The 27,990-nt window shown below is 41.4% G+C and overlaps 1 protein-coding gene and 1 long non-coding RNA gene across 2 annotated transcripts in view; one reads left to right on the top strand and one right to left on the bottom strand.

Moving 5' to 3' along the window:
* Nucleotides 1-22,409, bottom strand: part of LOC112545324 (uncharacterized) — a 29,055-nt gene extending 6,646 nt beyond the window's left edge. The window contains exons 1-5 of the long non-coding RNA XR_012905941.1: nucleotides 21,218-22,409; nucleotides 19,833-19,987; nucleotides 12,869-12,935; nucleotides 8,444-8,484; nucleotides 4,990-5,108 (exon numbers count right to left, since the gene is read on the bottom strand). This is a non-coding gene — a long non-coding RNA (uncharacterized LOC112545324). The remainder of the gene's footprint in view (nucleotides 1-4,989; nucleotides 5,109-8,443; nucleotides 8,485-12,868; nucleotides 12,936-19,832; nucleotides 19,988-21,217) is intronic.
* Nucleotides 7-27,902, top strand: LOC102453497 (uricase-like). The gene is made up of 8 exons (XM_006120287.4): nucleotides 7-94; nucleotides 18,039-18,257; nucleotides 19,299-19,415; nucleotides 19,854-19,932; nucleotides 25,537-25,723; nucleotides 26,234-26,357; nucleotides 26,803-26,886; nucleotides 27,767-27,902. Exons 1-8 carry the CDS (start codon nucleotides 65-67, stop codon nucleotides 27,845-27,847), a joined length of 921 nt encoding a protein of 306 aa, XP_006120349.2. The 5' UTR covers nucleotides 7-64; the 3' UTR covers nucleotides 27,848-27,902.
* Nucleotides 27,903-27,990: the final 88 nt, after the last annotated feature.

The following is a 27,990-nucleotide window of genomic DNA, read 5'->3' as shown; positions in this document are numbered from 1 at the left end:
TATAGAGCGGCAGCTGCTGTAGCTGGTATTACTCTTCTCAGCCATCTAAGACTTGGAGGTAACAATGGAGCGGCCACCAGTGTTTCAGCAGCGAGTAAGTTTTAACAAGAGATAGGAATTTTATCTCAAAGCAATAAGATACAGTGATGTTAAATGTTAAGGAATATTTTTGTGTTCACCTATTTATTTTAAAGCTGTCAAATCAGTCTAGCAGAGATCACTGGGAATTAAATATGACCTATTTAGCATCTAAAACCAAGTGGAAAAGAAGGTGTCCTTTTGGAGGGTAAGATGAAATAAGGTACAACTTCTAAGTCAAGGAGTTTGTAAGATAATTTTGATTTTTTATCTGTAAACTAAAAAAGCCACCTCATGTAAACAAAGGCATTTGCCAATAACACCCAAATGAAAGAATGTGAAGAATCCAACTTGCTTGTTATTTCTGCTTGTTATTTATTTTGTGCATTTTTCTCAGCTTGGACAATGGAAATGAATGAAGTTACTTTCATTTTCAGGCTCTGTGCTGTAATGTTTGGATTGCAAATGCTGCTGGGAAATTATTAGTTTAAAATCAGCTGTTGTCATTGGGATGTTTATAAAACCATTCTGCTGGTTTAAGCATATTCATTAATCTTTTAAGTTCACTTTTCACCGATGCTTGCAGATACAGAAAAAATTTGGAGGGCTAAATGGTTTCATCTCTATCTCAATTTATTTTTCCTCACTGTGTAGGTATAGTTTTTTCCTTACAGATTCATTTTCTCTGATCTTACATTTTTTACGTGTATTTATTTCTGTATTTAGTTCTGTGTTAAATTTATTCTCTTTTTCAAAGACACTCAAGTGAAGATGTCTGGGTTCTGTCCCTGAATCTGCTTGTAACCAGGACAAATTTACTTCATTTTATGCCTTTCATTGTAATCTCATTCTACCTGAGTTACCCCATTTTTAAAATAGAGGGATTGGGGGAATGATGCTTAATCACCTTTGTAAAGCACATTGTGTTACACAGAAGGGAAGTGTGATAAACAGCAAGAGCAAATTGTTTCTCTTTTTTTTCTATTCTGCCCACAGTCTCTAACCTCTCCCACCTCCCTCCACCTCTAGGATTCTCTGTACATCTTCTGCCCATCTGTACTCCAACTCCTAAAGCACTTTCTCTCTCCATTTTCTATTTTCTCAAGGCCCTGTTCCCCTATTTCTTCCTTCCGTCCTCTTTCCCCACCACTAAGGGCCTCCCCCCCCATCTTGTCCTCCCCTCCTCCTCCCCCCCCCCACATCTTGGGTTTTCTGTTCTCACATTGTCCTTCTATCCTCAGTGTCTCCCTCACCTCCATTCCCTGCCTTCACTGCTACTTGCCCATTCACTTCTGTGTCCTATAACTTCATTTCTTTCCTCTTGTTTCTTTCTCTCTCTCAGTCAGTTGTTTTCTCTCTTCCTGCCTTGGGGCCTTTGTTTCCCTGACTTGCTCTCTCCTCTTCCAGTTGTCACCACCAGAGTTCTCCTCTTCATTTCCATTTTCCTAATCCCTTGTCTTCTTGCACAGGTGACTGCAGCAAAAAGGGGAAGCAGGGCCCTCTGGCAGCTGAGAACAATTGTAGTAATTGCTCTCCCCTGTACATAGTGACCCCTGCAGGGACAGAGCAGAACTGCATTTATACACTGTACCATGCTCTCTCTCTCTCTGCCCTCTACCCAGGGGTGGATGAGGGTTTTGCGGGGCCCCCCTTTGACACAGCGCATGTGCCATGGCGCCACAGCACATGCACAGGGCCTCGAAGTGCCGGGCCCGGGTCAGCTGCCCCGCTCGCCCTGCCCTATATCTGCCACTTCCTCTACCTCACCATTCAAGTGCTAAAACAAAATGGCCAGCTCCATTTCTCAATCCTTGAAGATCCCATTTGCTTTCAGAGTGAGGGTGATCATATGGATTGGAAAGTGTGCAGGTGCGAGGGGAAAGATACAAATCTCACCTGCACTCTGCATGCCAGTTACTGGGCCTGTATGACAGAGAAGGACAAGATTCCTGGGCAGAGGAAACTTTAAATTTATTCTGATCCAATCTAGGCATTTCTAATGCACCGATACCAGGGTACCAGAGCACAGATCCTGAGAACAATCAGACCAATGCATGAGCACATCTATTTGCAAAGCTATGTGGAAGAGATATAAATATTAACTTACAACACAGAGAAGGGTGGCACCAGAGAGGTGTGTGAAACAAACTCTGGGTTTAAATACCCCAACAACAATCTGAGGTTTTTGAAATGCAAGTTATCAAAGGATCAGCCTGGGATGGAGGCCAAGTTGGAGTTTAAGAAAGGAATGTCTCTTCAAATGAGTTGCATCACACTTCAGTGAAGTTTCAGTACTGTAAAAGGTCTCCTACACAACTTAAAACTCAAACAACACCCCCTCTTCTCACATATCTCAATTCGCTTCTCCAATTTGGATTCCTACTGCTGTGAATTATTGTTGGACCAATCACATACAAATTTGAATGGTCCTGGACTCAGAGAGGATCGTATTCTGCTCTTATAAGGCTGCACAGTTTGAATATTGTTCTAGCACTACAAAGTGGTCAGTCGGAAGGAAGAACATTCCTTACTTTTACTTATCTTTCGCAGGTCTCAGAATCTTCCCTAAACATCTCTTGTGCAAATCTAAGATCAGCAAAATTTTAAAGCCAATGAAGTAATACTAAAATCAATAGAAGTCACTGACATCACTTACATTATGCATCAGTCTTTTCTCAATAATATTCTCTTATATAATTTTCAATATTTTACTAACTCATTCTTAAAAATAATTAACATATCAAATATACCTCATAAAATATACTTCATATATTTAAATCTAAGTACAGAAAGAGTTTTGTTCTTAGTGAACGGATTAAAAGCTATGGAAAATATATATTCTGAACAATGCATCCTATTTAAAATGAAAAGGGTATAAAATGTAGCTTATCTATAGCTGTCACTTTTTAAATGTCTTTGGTTGATCCTTGAGCAGATATGTAGTATGTTGCAAAAGGATCTGAGGATGGATTGTTGAGAAACTGGAAGGACCAATTTCTTTATCCATTCTGACCTTGAAGATACAGGTTACTTTGTTTAAAACATATTGAACCTAGTGTATAATCTGGGTATTTATAAAATACCTAATCATTGAGGTATCCAAGTCATGACATTCCAACATAGGATCACAGTATATTGAATGGAATCTGCTCTTTAGTCTAGATTTTGCCACACTTTTTCCTTGTGTTTTTAGTTTATTTTTTAACTTCTCTGTTTGTCATTTTCTATCTGTATCTGTGGAGTTCGGTTGTTAGCTCTGTTGTTATGGAAAGATTGTGTTGAAAACATGCCGTCAACACAGTCATGCTTACACTGATTTCTTTCAGTGAGGGATCTCACAGATCATGGCAGACAGCTAACAATGCTGGACCTCCAGCTCTGGCATGTTTCATCACGGACGCAGATGGCTTCATGCCTTAGAATGCAATTAGGGGGCTGAGTAGAGGTATTTTTTCTCAATACTTGAAAATAAAGGAATAATCCTATACACACAATAGTTCATATAAACTAATATATGGGTGTAGGAGTTTCTTGGGATAATTATGGAATGTCGTAAGACTCCAGTGATGTGATCCTAATATTTAAAGAAAGGGCTACCACAAAGTTGTTTTTTCCCTCCTTGTTTAAACATTGGGATTTAAGTGTGTATCCTTGAGGAGAATACAAAGGCAAAATAATTAACATTTATTTGTCTCTTCAAAAATAATCCTCTTTCACTGTAACCCCAGTCAAGCAGAGTGGAACCCATTACTTGGTAATGGAGGAGGTTGAGAAGAAGGTGTGCACTATGAGGTGACTTTACATTTCCTATTATTATGAGTTTGTATCAGGCATGGTGGGGCAGATCCTCAGCAAGTGTAAACTGTCATAGCAGTTCACCCCAGCTAAGGAACTGCCTTATTGTGTCTGATTTTTACATCTTCTGCTCCCTTTGCAATCAGCTTTAGTTTATTTTAATTTCCCCATTTTGTCTGAGTGGGACAGTGCCCCAGTGCCAGAACAGCCATTGGGGAGTCTCCTGCAGACACACCTGGGCACCAAGGAGAAGGGGGCTTTAGGGTTTCCAGAAGAGGGGTTAGACAATTAGCTCTCCCTCCCCCCACCCTTCCCGGCCATGGTTCTGAAGCAGGAGCCTTCTTGGAGCAGCAGCCTCATCTTAAATGGATCCTCAAGCACAAAAAAGATCTTACTGGGTTTCTTCTCTAGAGCAGAACTTTCACTTCAGAGCACTGGAAGAGGTAGGCAGCAGAAGCAGAATAAAATTGGGATAAAAAAATCACTAGATCAGCAGATATCTTTGCATTCAAGTGTTAAACTTCTTGACAGAGTGGTAGATTTTAAAAGAAAAATGTACGTGTAATTTTTAAAAAAATGTAGTTATTTTAAATGTAGATGGCTGATAATATGTACTTGCTTTCTGAATAAATGAAGTGCAACTTAAGTTTCACTCTGGTTGCCTAAGATCCCATCCTTTTAAAAGATCCATAGAATTTTTCTTATGGATGATATTACTCTTTAGGAAAATGAAGAGACTGAGATATCTATCGTTTCTTAATGCTTGCCCATTTTATGTTGATAGTAGATACTTCCTTTGTCATGAAAATATACACAATGAAAGCAAAACCCAATTAAGCTACTTCAAATCAAAGTGAACCAGAATTGTAGCTGCACCTGTTTCTATACCACAAAAATGTGTGATACATAAACCAAGCATACACATAATCGTATTGCTGCAACACTCACCCTTTCTTTGTCACCCTTTCTTTGTCACCATTACTCATCGTGTCATATCTAAAATATACATTATAAACCCCTTAGGGATAGGGGCTGTGTCTTATATGTCTTCCGGGAAGCATCTTATACTTTTGAGTGTCATTATTATAAGCTTATGAAGAACAAATTAAAATTTACCCTTTGAGTGTCTTGTTGCAAAGACTAACTTTTGGGGTAAACGGTCAGACAACAGTTCAAGTGGTAGTGTGAATCCTGGTTGCTGAACACTATGACACAGCATCTGAAACAGGAGGCATCTGAAACAAGAGGTACAAGCTGAGCATCAGAGCGATCAGTTTGGTAGAGAAGCTCCATCTGCTGACACCTAGCCAGAGTAGGTGTGTCTACTATGTAAATATGGTCTGCTCCTGAAGTCTTTTCCCCCAGGTCATCACCAGATGTCTGGGGAGAGCACATTCAGACCCTGCTTACATTCTCCCCACAGCTGAGAATTTGTCATCCTGGCCAGTTGCACTCCATGTTATATCAGGCCCACTAGTTCTCCTCATAGGGTCTCAAGAAACCTTCTATGGTTGCCATAAGCCCATGAGCTAAGTGTATCAGTTCTTCATTAGCCTCTCCAGGAGCATCATAAATTAGCCTGTTTACTGGTCAGATAACCCTGTCATGCCTATTGAGAATGGGCGTTCCTGGGACTGGGGGATTGATTCTTTTTGGGCAAAGGCCATGCCTCTCCTTTTCTAGTACCAGAGGGTCTAGTACCACCCAGGCACCTTCCACCTGTTTGCCCTCACTGCTGGACAACCTACCTGGGTTATCTGATTCCTCTCTCTCTCCAAAGATGTCTGGAAGCACTGACTGGACATACTTCTTACTCCAGGTTGGTGTCATTAGTGGCATGTATTTGCCAGCAATGGGCCTAAAGCATCCGTTGTACAATTTAGGAATGAAGAAGTGGAGCTTTCACAGACTTCAGCAGATTGAAGCCAGAAGCTGATCTCCATTCTAGGACATACCATAGCAGTGTTCTCCTCTTCAGACTCACTTTCAGATGCATTGGGTAGTGGTAGGTTAGCCCCAGGGACTCACTACTAGTGCTGGAAGATGGCTTTGGTCCAACGCCTTTTTGCCACCCAGGTCCCATGTCATGGCCTATTTTGTAGGTGGGTGCTTATTAATTATCTCACTGGTAGTAAGAATTTCCTTGTACTGTCTTTAATTGCACTAGTACCATCTCAGGTTGGATTTTTGTAGACTGGCAAATCTCCCAAATTTTTAACCCTCAGGTAAAGTAAATTCCTGCTTTCAAATACCTTGTATTTGCCAGCAACTGCCAAATTTTGCAACAGATCTCTGTTTTATGGCTGGAGTTCCTGAGAACTCACCCTAACATCATACTAGTGCTTTTTACTGTGAATTCTTGCGGGCTGCAGCCATGTCTAAGGCCTTGTCTCCACTCCACATAAGATTGCTGCTGCTGTGATCGATTTTCTGGAGTTTGATTTAGCAAGTCTAGTGAAGACGTTCTTAATCGAATTCAGTGGGCACCTCCATAGGTGTCCAGTACTCCTGTTTTTGCAAGGAGTAAAGGAAGCCAATGGGAGTGTTTGCGCCCATTGGCCTCCCACTGTGGAGATACTGCCAAGATCATTTTATGGTAAAATGACTCCAGCTACATATTCTATGTAGCTGGAGTTGTGTATTTTAAGCCAAGCTGCTGGGTCTGTTGTAGATCTGGCCTAAGTGACAAGCATTCCACATCTTTTCTCTTAATTGGGAGACATACTGTTGATGCTCTCTGCATGTTCTGATACACCAAAGCTCAGGCCTATGGATAATCTAGTTATTGTTGAAACATCAGGAAGTATGGTGTAACTCCCATAGCATCATTCTGTATGGCAATGTAGGCACGCACCAAAACTACAATATGCTAGCTCCAAATTGTCTTCTGCTTTGAATGTAAAGTTTCCAGCATATTTAACTGAGTTTGATTAAACTGCTCTGGCTGAGGGTCTCATTATAGAGATTAGGAGTTGTCCTGGGCTTTTTAATCCCTGCCATCCTTTAAAAAGGCAACTCTCAGAATCCAAGTTGGAAGTTGATTTGCTGAAAAGTAGTTCTCCCACAACACTCAAGCTATGATAGTTACCTTCTGGTCACATGTGAGATATGCCTGTGCATATTGCATAAAGTGATTAGTCATTACTAAAACATTCCCAGTATTCTCTGTCCACTTCTAAAGACAAGAAGTCAAGGTATATTGGCTGGTTTGCTGCTGGTAATATTCTTCAAATAGACAGCTCTAATGGGTAGAGTTTTCCTTTGAAACCACAAAGCACATTTCTTGCATTTCCTATGAATATCCTAGACTAGGACATTCAGGGGCTTGGAAGCATCGCAGCCAGCATATTATGTTGTGATTCCCTGATATGCCCAGATGCCTTAGTGTGCTGCCCTCTTGAATTTTACTCCCTCTTGTAGTTCACATTCAGCAGGCTACATGATATACATTACGGGGTTTTCATCTCATGTCTCTATGCATACCATGATAACACACTAAGTGGAAACAACAGGCAACAGGGCATCTGAGATCATCCACTGTTCCCATTTATTCCTGGCCCCTCACTTTTCCGGCCATGACTCCCCACTGTACCATTCTGCTTCTATGACAATCTCCAGATTCATCTGAAAGTCCAGTGAACCACACCTAAATTAATTCCTCCCCCTTTCTTCATTAAACAGGCCCCAGAAATCAGTATTTCTTCAAGAAACCTCCACAAATTCTGAGTTGCCTCTCTTGGTATTCTGAGCACTTTGCAGTTCAGCTCTTGTTTCTGAGGAAAGAGGAAGGAATTCTTTGCCTGCTGATTGTGGAAGCTGTGCAATATCAGCTTCCTCTGCAGACATTTTTGTGGGAGGAAATAGGTGATGTAGGTAGACTGAGTGCACACATAGTGAAGCACAGAAATATTAGCAGTGGTGATTGGCCATATTCCAGGAATGTATATAATCCATTATAATCCTGCAAGAGGGATATCATCTTGCACTGAAACCCAAGATCTAAAACCAGCTCTACTTCTGGAATATGGTTAAAATTTTGCAAATGGCCCTGGTCTTTAATAATAATAATAATAATAATAATAATAATAATAATAATAATAATCCAAACCAAAACTTCTAAACAAAATACACCTAGATTTAGAGTGCTGAAAATCTAGCTCCAAAATGAATGGATTGAGCCCATATCTATTGAAACTGCAAACAAAGTGACATTTGTATCTCAGTAGAAAAGTCTATAAAATCATGACTGGGGTAGAGAAATAGATAGGGAAGTGTTATTTACTCCTCATAACACAAGAACTATTGGTTCCCAAATGAAATTTATAGGCCACCATTTAAAAACAAATAAAAGAAAGTATTTCTTCACACAACGCACAGTCAACCTATGGAATTCCTTGCCAGGGAATTTGTGAAGGCCAAGACTACAACATGGATCAACAAAGAACTAAATAAATTCACGGAGGATAGGTCCGTCAATGGCTATAGCTAGGATGGGCAGTGCTGGTGTCCCAAGCTCCTGTTTGTCAGAAGTTGGGAATGAGTGACAGGGAGTGGATTACTTGATGGTTACCTGTTCTGTTCATTCTCTCTGGGACATCTTTGTACTGGCCACTGTTGAAAGACAGGATACTGAGTTAAATAGATCTTTGGTCTGATCCAGTATGGTCATATTTATAATATTCTTTCTATATATATTTACAATTTGCATTTTACCAATTGTTTTCTCTAGCACATATAGACCATTTTTGCTTGTTGCAGATATGTATTGATGGAAAAGGAAGATTATAAATGGAACATTTCATTTGCTCCTTTTATGTTTTGGAAATTGATTATATTCACTTAGCTGTTGCAGAAGAGTCAAAGGCATTAGAATCACTTTCAAGCAACTGAATAATTATGGTTTAAAGTGGGAGGGGTGCCTTTACACACACACACACACACACACACACACACACACACACACACACACACACACACACACACACACACACACTGTATCACAGAAAATGTTTTTATCATGGATCACACACAGCCCTATGGTGTGGAGGCCTGGGGCTTTCCCCCAACAATGGTACAAGCTGGCGCTCCTGACTCCTGCCTTGTGGGAGGCACAGAGGCTTAGGGTGGAACCAGAGATGAAAGCTTCAGGGCATGGAAAAGGGCTCCAGATTGGAGAAGAAGGTTGGAATGAGGTCTCCAGAGGGGGGTGTGGGCTTTGGGGTTGAACTGGGGATGAGGAGTTTGGGCTGCAGGAGAAGGCTCTGGGCTTGAGCAGGGAGTTGGGGTGCAGGCCTGGGAGGAAATTAGGCTGCAGGAGGGGTTCCAACCTAGGGCAGGGAGTTTGGGATGGGGCTATTGAGTCTGACAAGGAGTGTGGGTGCAGAAGGGAGTTCTGATCTGGGCCAGTGGGTTGGACTGTGAGAGGCGAGTCAGGGTGTGGGGTCCAGCTGGGCAGCATTTATTTGAGGTGGCTCCTGATCAGGAATGCAGCAGATCTAAGGCAGGCTTACTTGGCTCCATGCTGCTCCCCACCTCTGGCCAATGGGAGCTAAGAGATTTTGCTGAGGGCTGGGAGCAATGTGCAAAGTCCCTTTCCTCCCTCCCTGGCAGTCCAGAGTGGAGAGCACCTGGTTGTTTAATGCGTGAGCTGCTCTCTCCATAAGGGTTCAGGCAAGGCAGTCTCGGGCTAGATCCGGTGGCTTGGCGGGCTGGACAGGCAGCCTTTTGCCCACCCTTGCTCTAGAATCTGATCCAGTTCCCACTAAAGTGAAAGGAAAGAATCCCATTGACTTCAGTTACTTCTCATTAACTTCAGCTGAGTAGGTCTGTCAAGGGATATACTCCCCACTATGGCAGCTCCTTGTGTCCCCTCTGGGGAGTAGCTCATGACCAGTCTGAGGCTCTCTTTCAGTTTCTGGTCTCACTCTGATAGGGTGACTATCATCAGGCCCTGATAACTTGAATGCATCTAGTACATCTAAATATTCTTTAACCTTTCTTTCCCTATTTTGGCTTGTGTTTCTTCCCCCGTGTTGTTAATAGTAAGTGTGTTGAGTAGCTGGTCATCACTAATTTTTTTTTAAAATGAAGAGCAAGGCAGAATAGGCATTAAGCACCTCAGCTTTCATGATGTCATCAGTTACCAGTTCACCTTCCTCGCTAAGTAGAGGACCAATATTTTACTTCATCTTTCTCTTCTTAGTGCCTTTTTATTCCTTGTCAGGTGTAACTCACTTTAAGCCTCAGCCTTTCTGATTTTGTCCTTACATCAGCCATCTCAATCTGTGGGTCATGACACCAAAATAGGTCATGACCTGCCAGCAAGTCTAATACCAACCCTGGTATTAGACTTGCTGGGGCCCACGGCCGAAACTGAAGACTGAGCTCCACTGTGTAGGGCTGAAACCTAAAGGTGGCAGGTCTCAGGCTTTAGTTTCAGCCTTGGATGTTGGTGCTGAGGTGGCAGCCTTTCCCACACTCCTTCAGAGTTGATGTCTTTGGTATTGTCAGAAGGGGGTAGTGGCACATGGAGGTTTGAGAACCCCTGCCCCACATACATGTGCTATTCTTTTGTATTATTAACAATCTGTCAATGTTGCCACTTTTTCTAGGGTTCCTTTTTGATTTTTAGGCATGGATGGCATGTAAACCACCAGCTTGGGAAGGCGAATCCTTGGCCCAGCTCCTTGTGCCCATGTCCAAGCCCTATCAAAAACGACAGGCCCCCTGCTGGAGCACCAGGCGGGCAGGAGCAGAGAGGCAAATCCCTGTGCCCCAACCCCATTGCTGGGCAGGCAGGGGAGCGATGCAAGTTGAGGTGCTGGATGGGCAGAGTGCCAGGTGCAGGGCACGCCCCAACCTCATGCTCCAGCTGGAGCGCAGGGTGGGCAGTACAGGGCAAGTCCCCAACTCCCTTCCCTGGCAGGAACACCCAGTGGGCAGAGCAGGGCAGGTCAACAAGTGGTGGAGCAGGGGGTGGGATGCACATTTTTATGGCCTCCCCTAGAAAGACTATCTGCCAAGGCCCATTGCCTGCCCACCTGTCCCATCCTGGCTATGCCACTGTGTTAAAGTGGTGCTGCAGCCAACTTTGGCCCTTAGTATTCCAGACACACAGAAGAACTTCCATTGCTATTTAGAACAGTTTGCAAGTTCTGCTCTATTGGTGTCACATCTAGTGGCAGAAAATCATTTTTATTGCTTTTTACATCTGCTAGCTCTGCAGACCTAGCAGAGCTAAGAGAGAATGAGCTAGGTTCTATTCCTCCTTGTGCTTCATCAACAGAATTGTTTAGTACATTTCAAACACTTGCACTTACAAAAATATGCAGAAGGCAAAGGGGGTTTCATGGAAGTCACCAGGAGTCTAATTTGGCCTGCAGACCCTTTGTTACTCCTGGAGGTGAATGAAAAAGAAAATTCCCAGCTTGAGTCTCAGATCCCAGTTTGAATTTGTAAGCAAGGCAGTCAGGAGATACATGTTTTTACCAACAAACTGAATATATGAGATATGAAACCATGAAGAGACATCAACATGGAGCCCCAGATTTCTCTTGTTACCCTGTGTTACTTTTCAGAAGAGATTTGTACTTTAACAAACTGTAGCAGGCTGTGTATTTACAGACTAAGACTGTTTAATCTTCAAACTGTAATATTCTGTATTGTCATCAGTCGTTCATTGACATGGATATCCCTGATGAACTAAACATCAATATATGTTTCCATAAATACATGCCCACATCATGGTTGTTTGGACTACTTTCTTTGAGTACTTTATTGCAGACAGCTGTGCATTAATTATTATTTATGTATATTATTTTAAACTCCCAAGCATCCACACAGAATGAGATCTGATTGTTCTAGATGTTACAAACCCTGCTCCAATGAGCTTTCAACCTAAGTATAAAAAAGATAAAACAAGTAAGTGTGACAGAAAAAACAGAAGAGGTGGGCAGAGCAGGGGGAGGAATTAAGTTATCAGAGCTGAATGACTGCTTTAGTCTTTAGCTCTGTGTTGAAGTTGGCATAATTAGCAGACATCATTGTTTCCTAGAGCCCCACAAATCCCCTCAAACCTCTCTTAATTCTCAGATGGGTACTTCACATAAAGACACTATCTGAGGATGAAGTTGTGGTAGAGGAATTCACAAGACAGCAAACCTGCAAAGCAGATTGAGTTGAAGAAATCCAAGATGGTGGCAGCTGAAGAAGTGGGCTGTGCCCACGAGAGCTCATGATACCATTTACATGTTTTGTTAATCTATAAAGTGCTACCAGACCATTTGTTGTTTTTTAAGTTTATCCTGTACAGACTAACTTGGCTACCCCCTAAAGCTAGAAGAAAGTGATCACCAAAAATAGGAATTAATAGAGCCAAGAAAAAAAATTTATAAGAAGATGGAAATCAAAGAGGAAGTCAAGTAATAAGATAACTAGAAACAAAGTTGAGTGTCCTCTTTGCTTATGAAGTACTCTGGACCACTCACTGAGGATATTATTTAAATATCAGGCTATATTGGGGAATGGAAATAAGAACTGCAAATACATGCTTGCTGTATGATTTAGAAGGAAGAGAGGGATGTAACTGCATGCTAAAATCAAACTTTCCCACACACTGAAACTTTCCATATTGCTTGTCAACATGCCTCATCATGGATATATCGAGAAGGTGGTTCAGTTTCAGTGTCCCATCAATTCTTGGCATTGAGCTGATACTGGCAAGGAAAGGGGTCAGCTCGTGCCATGGGCCTAAGACTGAAATAATAATGAAGGCTCCCAGTTTTCCTACATTCAACCATGTTTCCTAGCAGGGAAGATCCACTCTTACAATAGCTCACTGTAACCTGGTTGCTGCCAATGTTGCTATAATGGCACCTGATGCATGGAGCTTGCCATAAGAACACAGCTAGCATGCTCACTTTGATAATAAGAAATTAGTGCTTTGTAAAGCAATGATCGTTTGCAGTAGTCAAAATGCAATGATTTACATACTTACAAAGAAATCCAATCCATTTTCAATAATCTACATTTCACTCTTCAGACATATAGTTGAAAGGCTACAACTAAAGAAAAGATGAAAACATTGATTGATGTGCATTACAGTTTTCTGATTCACCTTTTTAATGCTTTAACATTCCAAAATGTCTCTGTTTATGTTCTTAATCTACTCTTGGTTGCCATCTTAATTTCTGCTGGAAGTTTCAGTTGCAACACAGGTACAATGGCGGAACTAAGTAACAGCAAAGCATAGCAACTCTAAAGACTGGGCAGTCATTTGGAATTTTGTCAGCTGCACAGAATGAGCAAGTACCAGATTTTAAATGAGAAGTTGTTTTCAAAAGTGCATTTCTCTTGCCTTGTTCAGTTTCATCCCTTTCAGCTATCACCACAATGATCTGCAATAATAACTGTCTGTGATACCACAGAGCAAATCAAAGCAATCATGACAGAGCTGAACAGTTTGAATAGACATAGAAAAATTAAGGCAATGAGGAATGTTTCATATACAATGAAAGCCAGTGCTGCAAGGTACTGCTTGCCCTTCACTGCCATTTCTACTGTGCAGTTTAGTTGTAGCCATGTTGGGATTGGGATAGTAGACAGAAAAGGTGGCTGATGTAATTTCTTTTGTTAGACCTAGTTCTCTTGGTGCTGGTTGAGAGTCCCTCACAATATGTGCTAAACTAGAGGTTGGCAGCCTACAACCTGTGTGCCATAAGTGGCATGTGAGCCGACTTAGAGTGGCACGTGGCAAGAGCTCAACCGCCCCCTCCCACATGCGTATAGAGGCTGTATGTTGGATGGCAGCTGATCTGATGACTCTGGCCGGGGCCAGAGCATCAGGTAGCAGTGGCCCTAGCCGGGAACTGCCAAGCAGGAGCTTCCCTGCCTGTGGTGTGCCAGGCCCCACAGAGCTGGAGCAGCCCACTGACCATAAGTAGTCAGTATCACCCAGGAAGGGTGATGTTAACCATCCATATTCGTATTTTGAATAGGAATTTAATAGTTGGGCTTTATTGTTTTTTATTGATTTTGTATGCGTGTGCGCGCATGCTAGGTTGGTTTTTGTTTTTAAACCATCTAGCTGGTAGCCTTTTTAGAGCCTTTAAAAGATTTTAAGTAAGAATTATTTTATATATTTTATAGGAATACCTATAATTATTTTTATTTTCATGATAATTGTTATTGTTTTAGTTGCTTTACTATTGACTAAGGGATTTAGGGTGTTTATTTTGGGTTTCTCTTTTTATTTTTACTTATTTTATGTTTAATATTAATCACTTCACATAAAAAAAAGTGAAACTGTGAAAGCATCACAGGAAAAGCTGGAGAGGAGCCCAGGATAGGAGACCAGGCGGGGCGCATGGTGAAGAGAGCCTGTCCTCCCACCTTCCAGGGAAGCGGCGTGGCCCAGGGTAGGAGGGTTAAATCTTGGCATGCCACTTCAGAAAGGTTGCTGACCCCTCTGCTAAACAATCCACATTGCATTTTACTGTTTGGAGTTCATTTCTCAGACCTGAAGAACAGCTCTATGTGGCTCAAAAGTATGTCTCATCAACAGAAGTTGGTCCAATAAAAGATATTACTTCACCCACTTTGTTTCTTTAATGACTTCCATGGAGTTCAGGTTGGTGAGTACAGTAGCTTGAAATATGTCACTGAAACATCTTTTTGGCAACAAAAAGCATTCGTTTGACAAAATGGCATTTTTTTGAGAGAAAATTTCAGTTTTCATGATTTTTTTCTAGTTTTCATAAAATCCCCAAACTAAGATTTTTTTATTTATGTATTGTGTTTGTGTGATAATTTTTTGACCACTGGGAACTTCAGTTTTCTGTCAAAAACATGAAAACTTATGCCACAATCACATTTTTCAATTTTGTTAAATTTTGTCATGGCAATGAAAATATATTGCTGAACTGCTTCAGTTCTGAGCAGTTTCGAGAGCCTTAAACCTTGTGAGAGCTTAATCTCACAATCCTCTGAGCAGCCGTTGTGAGGTGTTAAACACCTTCCACTCCCATAACACTACTTAATGGTAGTAAATGCTGCTGCTCTTCTTTGTAGGATTGGGCTCTTATACACACAAGTCAAGAACAGAAAGTCTTCAGGTTTTCTGTTCTACTTTAATTCACTTATTACTACTTATCAGGGTTCTGGAACCATTTTTATAGAGAAAGTGCTGAAAGCCATTGAACCAAACTATAAACTCTGTTTATAATGGATACCACTTCCAGCCAGCGGGTGCTGCAGCACTTCCTCCACTCCCTGTGCTCCTTAGTTCTAGCACCTATGCTGTTTATTTTTCATTTAAAAATCTTATTTTCAAACTCATTTCACTGAGGACTAGACAAAGCTACATAGAGTGCAGTTTTGCATTTGACACCACCTGGAGTGCAGAACTCTCCCCATTGTTAGGCCCTCAAATCTCTGGTCTACACTAGGGAATTATTTTGAAATAACCCCCCTTATTTTGAAATATTAAATGAAGCATCCACACTACCCTCTCGTTATTTTGAAATAACGGGCTGGTTATTTCAAAATTTGTACTCCCTAAAATTTGCTTTTCTTGAGGAATAATGTTTATTTCTAAATAGTGCTAGGCTACATCTACATTGGCAAGATTTTGCACAAATACTTTTAACGCACGAGTTTTTGCGTTAAAGTATTTGCGCAAGAGAATGTCTACACTGGCATGTGCTTTTGTGCAAGAGATGTGCTTTTGCGCAAAAGCATCCGTGCCAGTGTAGATGTTCTCTTGCGCAAGAAAGCTCTGAAGGCCATTTTAGCCATCGGGCTTTCTTGCGCAAGGAATTCATGTTGCCTGTCTACACTGGCCTCTTGCGCAAGAACAGTTGCACAAGAGGGCTTATTCCTGAGCAGGAGCATCATAGTTCTTGCTCAAGAAGCACTGATTTCACACATTAGAACGTCAGTGTTCTTGTGCAAGAACTCCCCGCCAGTGTAGACAGGCAGCAAGTTTTTGCGCAAAAGCGGGTGCTTTTGAGCAAAATCATGCCAATGTAGACACAGCCTTAGTGTTATTGCTCTACTGCTGCTATTTCAAAATAACTACTCCCCAGAGTAATTCAAAGTAATTACTCCCCAGTGCTGCAGATAAGCCAGTCATCTGAAGAAATGGGCTGTGCCAATGAAAATTCATAATACCATCTACGTGTTTTGTTAGTCTTTAAACAACCATTTGTTGTTTTTAATAATAATTATAATATGTTCTTTTACATACTTAGTTGGGTTGCTACTAGAAATTTTAGTAGGTACTGCAAGTCATAAACATATTTTAAAAGGTAACTGGGGAAAAGTGCCAACTAGAAAACAGTGAACTAAGTTAAAGAAAACCCATGTAGAAGAAATAAATGGAATCTCCATCACTAGAAATATTTAAGAGCAGGTGGGATAGACATCTATCAGGGATGATCTAGATGGTGCTTGATCCTGCTGTGAGGGCAAGGGATTGGATTTGATGATCTTTTGAGATCCCTTCCAGTTCTAGTATTCTCTGATTCTAGGATTCTAAATGGGTTCCAAGAACTAGTAGCTTTGAAATAACGCAGCACCCTAGTATTTCTGCTTATATTTTGTTATTTTACAAATATGGGAAGAGGTTTAAAAGGATCTTGACTACTTTTGGCTGGTTGAATTAATGAATTTCCAAGGACAAACCAGAAAATGTTAGTGCAGAGCTGAGCCAATGTTGTGGCTTGGCTTTCCAACATGAGAGACAGATTATTGTATTATATCTCATCTACAGGGAAACAAATCCAGAATCACTCCAGCAAATTCTGTGAAGTCACATAGTTCTGTTTCAGACAGGAATATGTTAATGTGAAATAGGTACCTTTTAGTTCATGCTAGCAACTCAAACCCCAATATTGCACATGAAGGAGCCATGTAGAGAAGCCCTCAGATTTGCAATCTGGAGTCCTAATTATTCAGACATTGGAGCAATGTGCTAAGAGAGACATAATATCTCTTTTGTCTCTATAATAGAGTCCTCATGGGGCTGTGTGGCCTAGTGGTCAAAATCCAACCAGTAGTGGAAGCAATGGTAAAGGAGACAGGGCCTGCCCAGTCATTGCATTCTAGGGCACCAGGAGGGCAAACAACATTTGACTTCCCAGGGTGCTCTCTGAGATACCCTTCCTGTATCACTTCATCCCAGTACTTTACTCTCTCAGTTTCCTGCCCCAGATAAGCTAAAAAGGGGAAAAAAACTAAACCAAACCCCACATATAGCCCTATTCCGTTAGTGGGACTTTTTTGGCATGTCTGTAAGGAGCCTTCCAGGTAGGTCTGTCTTCCTTCACAGCTTCCCCGTCCTGAGTTGGTATGTTCCTTTTTCAGTCCTGTTGCTGGTTGGTGCATGAAAGGCTGGAGGGGCAGGGCTATCTGAGCCCAATACTCTCCTTAAACCCTTCCAGGCCAGTGGGGTTTGTACACTCCATCACAGTCTGACTGTTTCCTTGTTTTCCCCCATTTGCTGTATTAATTGACTGTTTTTTTTCTTTTAGTTCACACTAAATTGTAAGTTCTTTGGGGGTAGGGGTTGTCTTTTTCCCCCCACAATGGTCGCTATAATGAGATTCTGTTCTATGAGTGAGGATTCTGGGCCCTATCATAGTAGTAGTAATCAAATAAAATAATAATAATTAATAATGGGCTTCACTCAGCAGTGTTGTAATCCACCTTTTATGTTGGTATAACTCCACTGATTTCAGCTTACCACTGATTTCTGTGGAATCACAGACTATATATATGAGGAACAACACAGTGGTGCATCAGACCCAACATCTGTAGTGGCATATTATATTTCCCTTTTTCAAACAACATTTGTTCCATACTATAGACCATTTACCTTTGATGTTTGTATAGTGCCCAGCACAAGAGAGTCCACTGTAGCTGAAGTCTTTAGGCATTACTGCAATATAAATGTTAAATACCACTAATAACAGTATCTCCTTAAAATGGTTTCTTTCTTCCTGCCAATATTTCACACCTTCACCATTACCTCACTTGTTTTAAGTACCACAGGTAACCACAAAAATAAAAATAATTGATAAAGAAATAGGTGTTTGATCCTGCTCAGCCAGGCTCTGGCTTCCACTGTAACTCCATTGAATAACAAAATGTATTTGTTCTTACTGCAGTATGAAGATCTGGAAATCTTAAATTCTGAGTATGGAAAGAACATGATTAAGCTTCTTCGTATCAGAAGAGATAGCAAGCAGCACCACATTAAAGAAGTGGAGGCCTGTGTACATATTAGACTGGATTCTGTCAATGAATACGTGCATGGAGACAATTCTGCTGTTATCCCTACTGACACCATAAAGAACATCGTCATTGCTTTGGCAAAATGCAATGGGGTATTCTTTTAAACTATTCTATTGCCCACTTTCTTTCATTTGTTTTTCTTCCTCTGTCTGCTTTCTAGTTTGGCACTGCAGTTCCTCTCAAGATTTTAAATTGTGTCTTTCCTTTTTCCAGTACTTCTGTTTTATATAGAACATACACTCTCTCATCTACTATTTGGTGCCCAAATTTGAATAATCTATATTTTATATATTGAAGACACTTTTAGGCTTGGCTGGCTGACCTCTTTTATAATGAATGCTTTTTGCATTTGATCAGGCCAGATCCCCCATGTCTGATACCCCTAAACTTCGGAAAAGTATGAATGAAATTCTGGATATAGATATTGGAATTTGGACCCCTCTTTAGTTTTCTGAAGTATTTTGTCTGATAAATTTAGCCAGTGCTATCCTCACACCTGTCTTCAGGTACCTTTGTGTAGTATTGCTGGTACACTCTTTAATAAAATAATAATAAAATAAATAATAATAATATCTAGCTCTTATATAGCACTTTCCATCAGTAGATCTTAAAGTGCTTTATAAAGAAGGAAAGTATCATTACCCTCAGTTTAGTTCCATCACTTAGTCTTTAAGCACCCTAATTCTATATAGCCTAATTATGTCATAGTGTGTACCATATTCTCAATCTAATTAATGAAAACCCATCTTTAGTCTTTGTCCTTCTTTAATTCTTATTATTCAAATCAGACCACCCACCCAGAGTGTTTTGACATTAGATCTTCTGAGAGTCAGGATCCTGTAGTGACTTTTTTCAATCCCATGCCTCTAGCTTGCTTTGCCCTTTCCTGGGTGTGAATACTCCTTTAGGTAAGGCATAAGGGATCTCTGATAAAATATGACTTTTAGTTCCTATTGCAAATTAGAATGCAATAGGAGCTGCCTAGGTGCTAGACAGACATTATCTTTAGAAACCCAGAATTGAATGGCATTCATATCGGCCACAAAACTGATTCACGTGTACTGTGATCTGATCCTGTATGTCAATATACATTACATAATGGGTGCCCTCTAAGATGCTATTTGTTTTCTTAGATTGACACTATAGAACAATTTGCCCTGGATATCTGCAATCACTTCATGTCATCATTTTCTCATGTGGTGTACATCAAAACTTATATTCAAGAGCTACCATGGCGACGTCTACAACAGGTATATAAAAATACTACCACAATGCAGTACATATACCCTTGAAGCTCTGAACTCTGGGTGTCCTTAATCTGGGAACACCTGTGATATGAACAGGAAGCTTCTCTGTGTGCTGACACTCTCCCTTCTCCCAGCTTGGGGAAGGGCAGCGCATCTAGGCACTTCACCTGCAGTGTCTGGGAGTGGCACAGGTTTAGAGCCACATGTGCACCTGGGAGCAGGGAGCCAGGTAAGTGTCCATCCCCATCCCTCTCATACTCCACCTCATAGTGCCCTTCGTGGCCTGGCAAAATCTTTAATTCAGCATACCCTGTTTCCCAGCATTGCTGGATTAAAGAGGTTCAAGTGTATTCTGGATAATTGTTTCTCTCAGTTCATTTTTTTTAAAGTTATACTACAGTGCACTGAAGTTTTACTTACAAGTGTGTTTTAAATCTGTAGAAAGGCATTCCCCATGTCCACTCCTTTATCTTTGTTCCTGAAGGAATTCGCTTTTGTGAAGTCGAACAGAGTCCGAATGGTGAGTAAATAATTTATAATTTTTCAGCAGCGTTGTTGCTTCTTCCTCAATGTCTCTATTGATTAAAAACAGACAAGTTTAAGGAGAACAGCAGGAGCTAAAGGGCTTAGGACATTATCAAGGGTTCCTAAAACAAAGGAAGCAGCACATATAAAAGGTTTTACTGTGGATCTGATCTTGTGTCCTTGTTCACAGAATCATGGGTGAGCAAATAATGGGGCACTCAGATTTATATTTCTAAACACGTAATAATTACAATTGTTCACAAAACACTAATACTTCACAGGACTTAACTGTCTTCTGAAAATGGGCTGCTTAAACTAATATATTGTTAATACTAATAGTTTGACTATTAGTATTACTCCCACAGTCATTGATTTCAGGGGAGACAAAGCAGCGGTCCCTCCCTGGAGCTGCCAGCAGGGGATAAACTCTGTCTCCCTCTGGAGACACAAATGTTGGAAAGCAGGCAGCTAGTGGGTTCCCCATCTTCCCAGGGCAGTGGAGTTGGGCTCCAGCCCTGGGGTGGCAGGCAACATACTCCGGCCATGGGGATGTAGGCTCTGGCTGCATGACAAGGGCATCAGGCTCTGTCCACAGGCCTGGGGTGCCAACTTTGTAATCACAAAAAACCCAGACATCTTTGCCCCACCCTACCCCCTGATGCAAGGCCCCACCTTGACTTCCCATTACCTGAGGCCCCACCCCCTTAACTGAAGACCCTCTTTATCGGTGGCTCTGCCCCCCATCCCCACTTACTTCATCCTCCTCTCTCCATTGTGCTCTCTCACTTGGCCTGCAGAAACCTCTGGGCTGAGGACTAATAGAGGAGGAAAAGGGCCAGCTGAGGGAGCAGCTAAGGCTCTAGAGCTGGCTAACCTGCAACCCAACTCCAGGGAAGACAGCTGGTATCTCCTGTATACTGGAGTGACCATCTGAAGCACAGCTCCAGTTCAAGGAAGGGGACTCAGGGAATGAGGCAGGAGTGTGCCTTGAACAGGGACAAGAGCTGACCAGAACTCTTATATGAGCCCAAAGTAGAGTGACCTGGGTAGCCAAATAAAGTAAATTAAAATATTGTAGAAAGATTTATCAGACCCCACTAAGGGGGTACATGTTTTGAACCAACGTAAGTCTGGCTAATTGATTGAAAGAACCTGAGAAGGTGCTGAGTGCATTGTACATACAGAACAACAAAGGGCATGCTAGAATTGAGCACCCCATGAGAATTTGCACAATTCCCCTCCCCCCCAATCATGTACTAGAACTCACCAAAATGACATACCTTCAATTTTCAGTCTCTCTATCATGCAGCTCTTTAATATTTTTTCTGGATTTCCTGCCAAAGAGAGTTCAACCATTTCCTTTTTTATTGAAAGATAATTTTCTTTGCCTTTAATTTGCCTCCTACATGCATATTAATCAGACTTTGAAATTTACTTTAAGCAACTATTGCAGCGGTTTCCAACCTTTTCCAGATGGGGACCCATTTTGACAATTCAGGGAGACTTGGTGACCCAAGGCAGTTCAAAAACAGGGGAGGAGAGGGGGCAGAGTCACCTGGGGAGACATTTGGTGACCCTTTTGAAATGTAATGGCGACCCATATTTGGGTCCCGACCCATAGGTTGAGAAACCCTGAACTATTGCATTCTATCATTTCACTCTGCTAGTTAGAAGAGCTCTGTGAGACTTCATTTAATAAGCATATTTCATTATCAACACATTGAATGTTAAAAAGCACAGAGCTTTTGTGATCCAAACAAAGTAATTATTATTTTAATTGGTTCAACATTTAACAACTGAAAAGAAAGAACGGATATTGAACATAGTAATAGCACATTGCATCGGATTTCAGACAATATTGTAATAACGAGCTCAAAATGACAGATATTATGAAAAGTCACTGAGAAAGAATAAAAATAGACCTCATGATTAGAATGGGCAAGAAATTGTTTTTATACAAAAATGTCGAATTTTAAACAGCCCTCCAAAATAGTAACAACCTCTCAAAAAGCCCCAACATACAATAAAGTACTTGTATTTTTCTGCAAAAACGGTGCAATAAAATCTCAGTGTTTTATCTGGTGCATAGTTTTCATGAAAAATATTTTGCTGAAAACCCAATTAGCTGTTAAAAACCATTTTGATGGAAAACTTTCCATCAGCACTATTCAAATGTCACTTTTACACAATAATTTTTCAGCGTGTAAGTAACCTTCAAATACTATACCCCGCTGCCATTGCCCTGACCTATCTAGTCCTACCAGCAGAAAGAAATTTATCCTTATCTGGTTTAGAACAACAGACTCTCTTTTGGACCAAAACCACTTTGAGAAAGCTACTAACTGGCCTTTCCAGTATGTTTAATTTACCAGTGCTACAGCCACGGAGACTCATGGTTCCCATTGACTCTGGTTTGCCATTTGCAGCCAAGGGGAGCTGTGGGAAGTGGTGTGGCCGGGCTGCTGCTTCCTGTGGCTTCCCTTGGCTACAAATGGCGAACTAGAGCCTATGGGAGCCCCAAGGCTCTGTTGCCACGGTGCCGATAAATTAAACATATCGGCACGGCCAGTTAACAGCTATCTCAACGTGGTTTTTCAGACCACTTTGAGAAACACTGATCTAGTCTGATCTTCTGCACTCTGTAGGTCCATCGTATCTCACTCTCCCATTCCTGTAGCAGACCCATAACCTCTGAGTTATTGAAGTCCTGACAATTTGATTTAAAGACTCCAAGTTATTTTTATTTATTTATGTGTTTAAAATATTTTTACCCTGCCTCTCTATTTAAAATATTTGAGGTGGCTTACAAAAATGTTAAAACACAATAAATATACATATATAAAAGTAAAATACAAAACCCCAAAGGGGGGGAACATAAAACACCTCTAGAGGAGGGACACTCCCCCCCCCCCTCAAATAAAAGCATGGATAAAAAGGGTGGCCTTAGCCTGGTGCCAAAACAGTGCCAACACTGGCATCAGGTGAATGTCCCGGGAAAGAGAATTCCATAGCCTAGCAAAGACTGAGAAGGCCCTTCTCTGTGTAGATGTCAACTTTATCTCTATAAGTGGAGGACCATGGAGCAGAACCTCCCCAGCCGACCTCAATCCCTGGGTGAGTTTGTATAGGAAGAGATGGTCCTTCAAATACCCCGGTCCCAACCCATTTAGGGTTTTATAAGTCATAACCAAAACCTTGAATTGTGCTTGGAAACATACCTGAAGCTGGTGAAGCTGCCTAAGCACTAGCATAATGTGCTCTGTATAACGAGTATTAGTTAACACTCAAGGAGCTGCATTCTGGACCAGTTGAAGCTTCCAAAGACTCTTCAAAGGCAGCCCCACATAAGGGCATTACAATAGTCCAATCAGGCATCAATCACTGTAGCCAAGTCGTTCTTATTCAGGAAGGCTTGCAGCTGGCGGATCATCCAAAGCTGCCCAAAAGCACTCATGACTAGTGAGAAAATCTGATTTTCAATGTTAAAAAAGGGTCGAGGAGGAATCCCAAGCTGCTTATCTGTTCTTTCAGGGGAGTGTGACCCCATCCAGAACATTACATTCCCGGACAGATGGCTTCCTGATCCACAAGACCTTGTCTTATCTGGATTCAGCTTCAGCCTATTCAATCTCATCCAGGTCATCACTGTGTCTAGATACTGGTTCAGATTGATCGCTGCCATACCTGTACCCGACGTCACAGAGAAATAGAGTTGGGTGTCATCTGCATATTGATGGCACCATCCCCTAAATCTCCTTACGACCTCTCCCAGTGGTTTCATGTAAATGTTAAACAGCACAGGGGACAAGATGTTGTGGGACCCCGTACGTAGCACAATTACCATGTGGTCAAGCAGCAGCCCCCAAACTCTACCTTCTGGAATGTCCTGACAGGTAGGACTGGAACCACTGCAAAACAGTGCCTCCAATACCCAGCTCCATCAGGTGCTCCAGAAGGATATCATGATCGATGGTACTGAAAGCCACTGAGAGGTCCAAGAGAATCAACAGGGATGCACTCCCCCATCTGTCTCCTGGCATAGGTCATTTACCAAGGCAACCAAGGTGGTTTCTGTTCCAAAACTAGGCCTGAAGCCAGACTGAAATGGATCTAGATAATCTGTTTCTTCCAAGAAAGCTTGGAGTTGCAACACCACCACCCGCTCAAGTACCTTGCCCAAGAAAAGAATATTAGTGACTAGAAGATAGGTATTCACATTGCATGGGTCCAGGGTAGGCTTCTTAAGGAACTGTTTTATCACCGCCTCTTTCAAGTTGGCAGGAACTGTCCCAGACCGAAAAGACGCATTAATAATCTTCTGGATCCAACCAGTCATCCCTTCTTGGCTCGATTTAATAAGCCATAAAGGGCAAGGGTTCAGCGAGCACATGGTCGGTCGCACTCCTCCAAGCACCCTGTTCACATCCTCAGTCTGCAAAAGCTGAAACTGATCCAAAGAAAAATAACGCATTCCATACACCCGCTACAGAGTATCCATCATTTACTCTAGTTGAAACTAACAAGAGACCTTGTGCCCCCTACAGCAGAGGAAGATGAACAGCCTTTCCTCCACACCATATACAATATCTTTGCCAATCTAACCTGGGAAAAATTCCTTCCTGACTCCAAACACAATGGTCAGTTAGACCCTGAGCATGTGAAGACCTGGGAAAGAATTATCTGTAGTAGTTCAGAGCCCTCTAGCATCCCATATCTGGCCATTGGAGATATTTGCTAATAGCAGTTACAAATGGCCTATATGCTGTTGCATGCAATGTCATCATACCTTTCCTCCCTGTACTTACCAAAGGCAGTCTGAAAACAAGTTAGGTTTTTTTTGCCCTCGTTACTCCCCTGGGAAAGCTCTGAAGATTAGAAACCATCAAATCTCAAGCCTAAAATTTTCTTGTCCGATTTATATGGATTGCACCAATACTTGTCCTTCACTTGAATAACTCATCTCCCTCCCTGGTGTTTATCCCGCTCATGTATTTAGAGAGCAATCATATCTCCCTTCATTCTTTGTTTTGTTTAGCTCCTTAAGTTTCCTCACATTCAAAAGAACTTCCAAATAAAAAGTCAAGAAATCTTCTGGCTGGTATTGAGAAAGCTACGATCCTCTTACAGACTTTAATGTCATTTGGAACAGGAGGGTGTTTCTGATCTTTTGAAGATGGCTCTCAGCTACCTAAGGCTATGTCTAAACTGCAGAGTTTTTCGGGATACTCTGCCACGTCTAGGGATCGTGTCCACTGGTTTCAGAAAAGTTTCCGAAAAAGCAAGCGCGTTCTTTCGGCATCCCTGTATTCCTCATTTTAGAGACAAGCCAAATGTTGGAAAAGTCTCTGCTGAAAAAACAAGCAGAAAAAGATCCCCCTGCAGTGTAGACGTAGCCTAAGTGTGTGCAGAAAATAGCTTGTAACAATACTGATGTATCACACAAATAAAACCACTGCAGCTTGGAGTGAATGCTGTATGGCTATGGAACTGACCTTGCTGGGGTGAATGCTGAATGGCTATGCAACTGACTGCCACAGAGCTTCCATCTGCCTGCATGAATAGGAGCTCACCGTTTCCTTCTGATATGTTTGGATCACAGGTCGTCCAGTTATTTTCTCTGGAATTAAAGATTTGAAACTTAAGAAAACAGGACTGTCTGGATTTGAAGGTTTCCACAGGGACAAATACACCACACTTCCCGAGACCACTGACAGAGTTTTAAGCGCAGAACTGTTCTGCAAGTGGTGCTATGACGAGTGTCAAGATATTGACTTTGACTGCATATGGTATGTACTGAAGTGAATTGTATCTGCTGGTAAATGTATTATTCTAGACTTCTTCTAAAAACAAAGAATCTTCCACATGCTGTAGGCACTGCACAAACTGTGCCCTAAAAGCAACCCCAGTTTGCTTTTTGTAATCATTAAAACTATTTATTTAAAATCTCTGGGTCTGATTTTCACAGTTGCCAAGCACCCACAGCTCCCTTTGACTTCAGCTGAAGTTGTGAGTGTTCAGTACTTCTGTAAATAACACTGTGATACACATTGTCAGTTTTGTAACCTGGCATTACTCCTGATGGATCTGGGTAGTTCATATTTAGTACAGAGAAACTCCACAACATCTGAAGTTGTACCAAATCTGTTACATAACTTAAGTAAAAAGATTATTTGCAGAAATGTAGGATTGGAGTTAGACCGAGGAGAGGTTGGGGAAAGTGGCAGGGGAGTAGGCGTCATATAAACCCTGTGCTATATAGTAATATTAGATCTTTACTTTCATGCAATATTTTTAAGGGATATTGTTCACCAGAGTGTCCTTGAAGCATTTGCTGGGCCACCTGAATGTGGCGAATACTCACCCTCTTACCAGAAGACTGTCAATGATATCCAGATGCTCGTCCTGGCAAGAGTTCCACAGGTATCTCCTTCACCATTTGATATTTAGCTCATAAAATAAATACAATTGTGAAATCCACTGAGAAGTTCAAGCTGAGCCAATGTGAGTTACATGTTGATTGGTCTAGAGAAACTAAGGAAAATATGAAACAGCCTGAAGATCAAGCCAGTCATTTTGGAAAACTGAGAATGCTCACAAAATGCCAACCCAGTGAGGTGTAGACAACTTTCCGTGAAGGTAATGGGAGGGAAGGGCACTCAGCACTTCACAGGGGTAGACTCAGAAAGAAAAGGAAAGAATGCTATGGATTAATGTTCCAGTGTTTCTAAAATGGATCTCGTTTATCCTCTGTGCCCACCCTTCTTTTGTGATTGATCAACTCTTTTTATTTATAACTAAAGGAAAATGTATCATATTGTCATGATTAAAGTATGACAAACTATGGACACCTATTTTATGGTTTCAGCTCAAGGAGGTTGAAATCATCTTGAACAACATTCATTATTATGACTCAGACCTGAAGAAACTGGGATTGTCCAGTGAAAAGGAGGTGAGGAGATGCTTAAAATATAAAACCTACCTAGGGGACTGGTGTGGTTGGGCACAATCCAATGTCTGAAAGTTGAAGCTAGATGAATTCAAACTAGAAATAAGGTGCACATTTTTAACAACAAGAGAAATTAACCACAGGAACAATTCATCAAGCGTTATGGTGGATTCTCTGTTGTGGACAATTGTTAAATCAATATTGGATTTTTTTTAAATCTGCTCTAGGAATTCTTTTGGGAAAGTGCTACAGCTTGTGTTACAGAAGGAGGCCAGACCTTGGTCCTTATCTCCATGGTCCCTTCTGGTTTGGTATCTATGAAACTATTCTAGAACCCCTCAGCTGCCAGAACTCCCCTCTGAGATTTTGTTGCAGGTAAAAAGAAGTGAGAACTGGGTGCAACTCATGAACTTTGTGGAGTGTAAGGGTGCAAGATAGTGTAAAACATTTACACACCTTTTCCTCTGTGGCTCTTTGTATTGCCCAGTGCAGCTGAGGAGCCAACCTGAAAAAGTAACACTCATACAAATCTAGTATACGTGAGAAGATTATCAGGCTATTTGATTTTATGATTGCCACTTTTGATAGATGAATGAATTAGTTTCTCCTTGTTCTCTTGTTATCTCCTGGTCTGGATCCCCTTCCATCACTACTCTTAGCCTTTGAATAGCCAATATAGATTTGTTCCTGCTCTCATTTAATCTGTGGCAAATTTCCTACTGACTTCTGCAAAAGGAGGAATGTGTCCCTGTGGGGTTGATATTATGAGGTGTTGAGTGCTGTTAGGTTCTATGAATATTGATTTTAGTTCTATAATACCTCTGAGGTTAATGGATACTCTAGCTAGAGAAAAGTTATTTATGTGTATATAATTTATATTCAGGTGATGATTCCGGTGGAGACTCCCTATGGTTCCTGTACGTGCATACTCCGTAGGAAGAAGTGCTTAGAAGAACAAGCCTAAGATACAAGAGATGAGAAGCAGTGTCAGTGAATTGGATGGACGTTTCAACAGGGGATACCCTAAACATTTGGGCTCCACTCAGACATACAGGATTAATTTATCATGTGGCTTTCTTTACAAAATGTATCCATTCCATTCATTGA

The sequence above is a fragment of the Pelodiscus sinensis genome, chromosome 9, assembly GCF_049634645.1.
Source record: "Pelodiscus sinensis isolate JC-2024 chromosome 9, ASM4963464v1, whole genome shotgun sequence".
NCBI classification, from domain to species: domain Eukaryota; kingdom Metazoa; phylum Chordata; order Testudines; family Trionychidae; genus Pelodiscus; species Pelodiscus sinensis.
This window is presented reverse-complemented; position numbering and strand designations above follow the sequence as displayed.

Coding starts and splice junctions, on each gene's coding strand:
- LOC102453497 (XM_006120287.4), top strand. CDS start 65: ATGGAGCGGCCACCAGTGTTTCAGCAGCGA. Junction 95..18,038: donor CACCAGTGTTTCAGCAGCGA/GTAAGTTTTAAC, acceptor TTCTTACTGCAG/TATGAAGATCTGGAAATCTT. Junction 25,724..26,233: donor ATTGACTTTGACTGCATATG/GTATGTACTGAA, acceptor AATATTTTTAAG/GGATATTGTTCACCAGAGTG.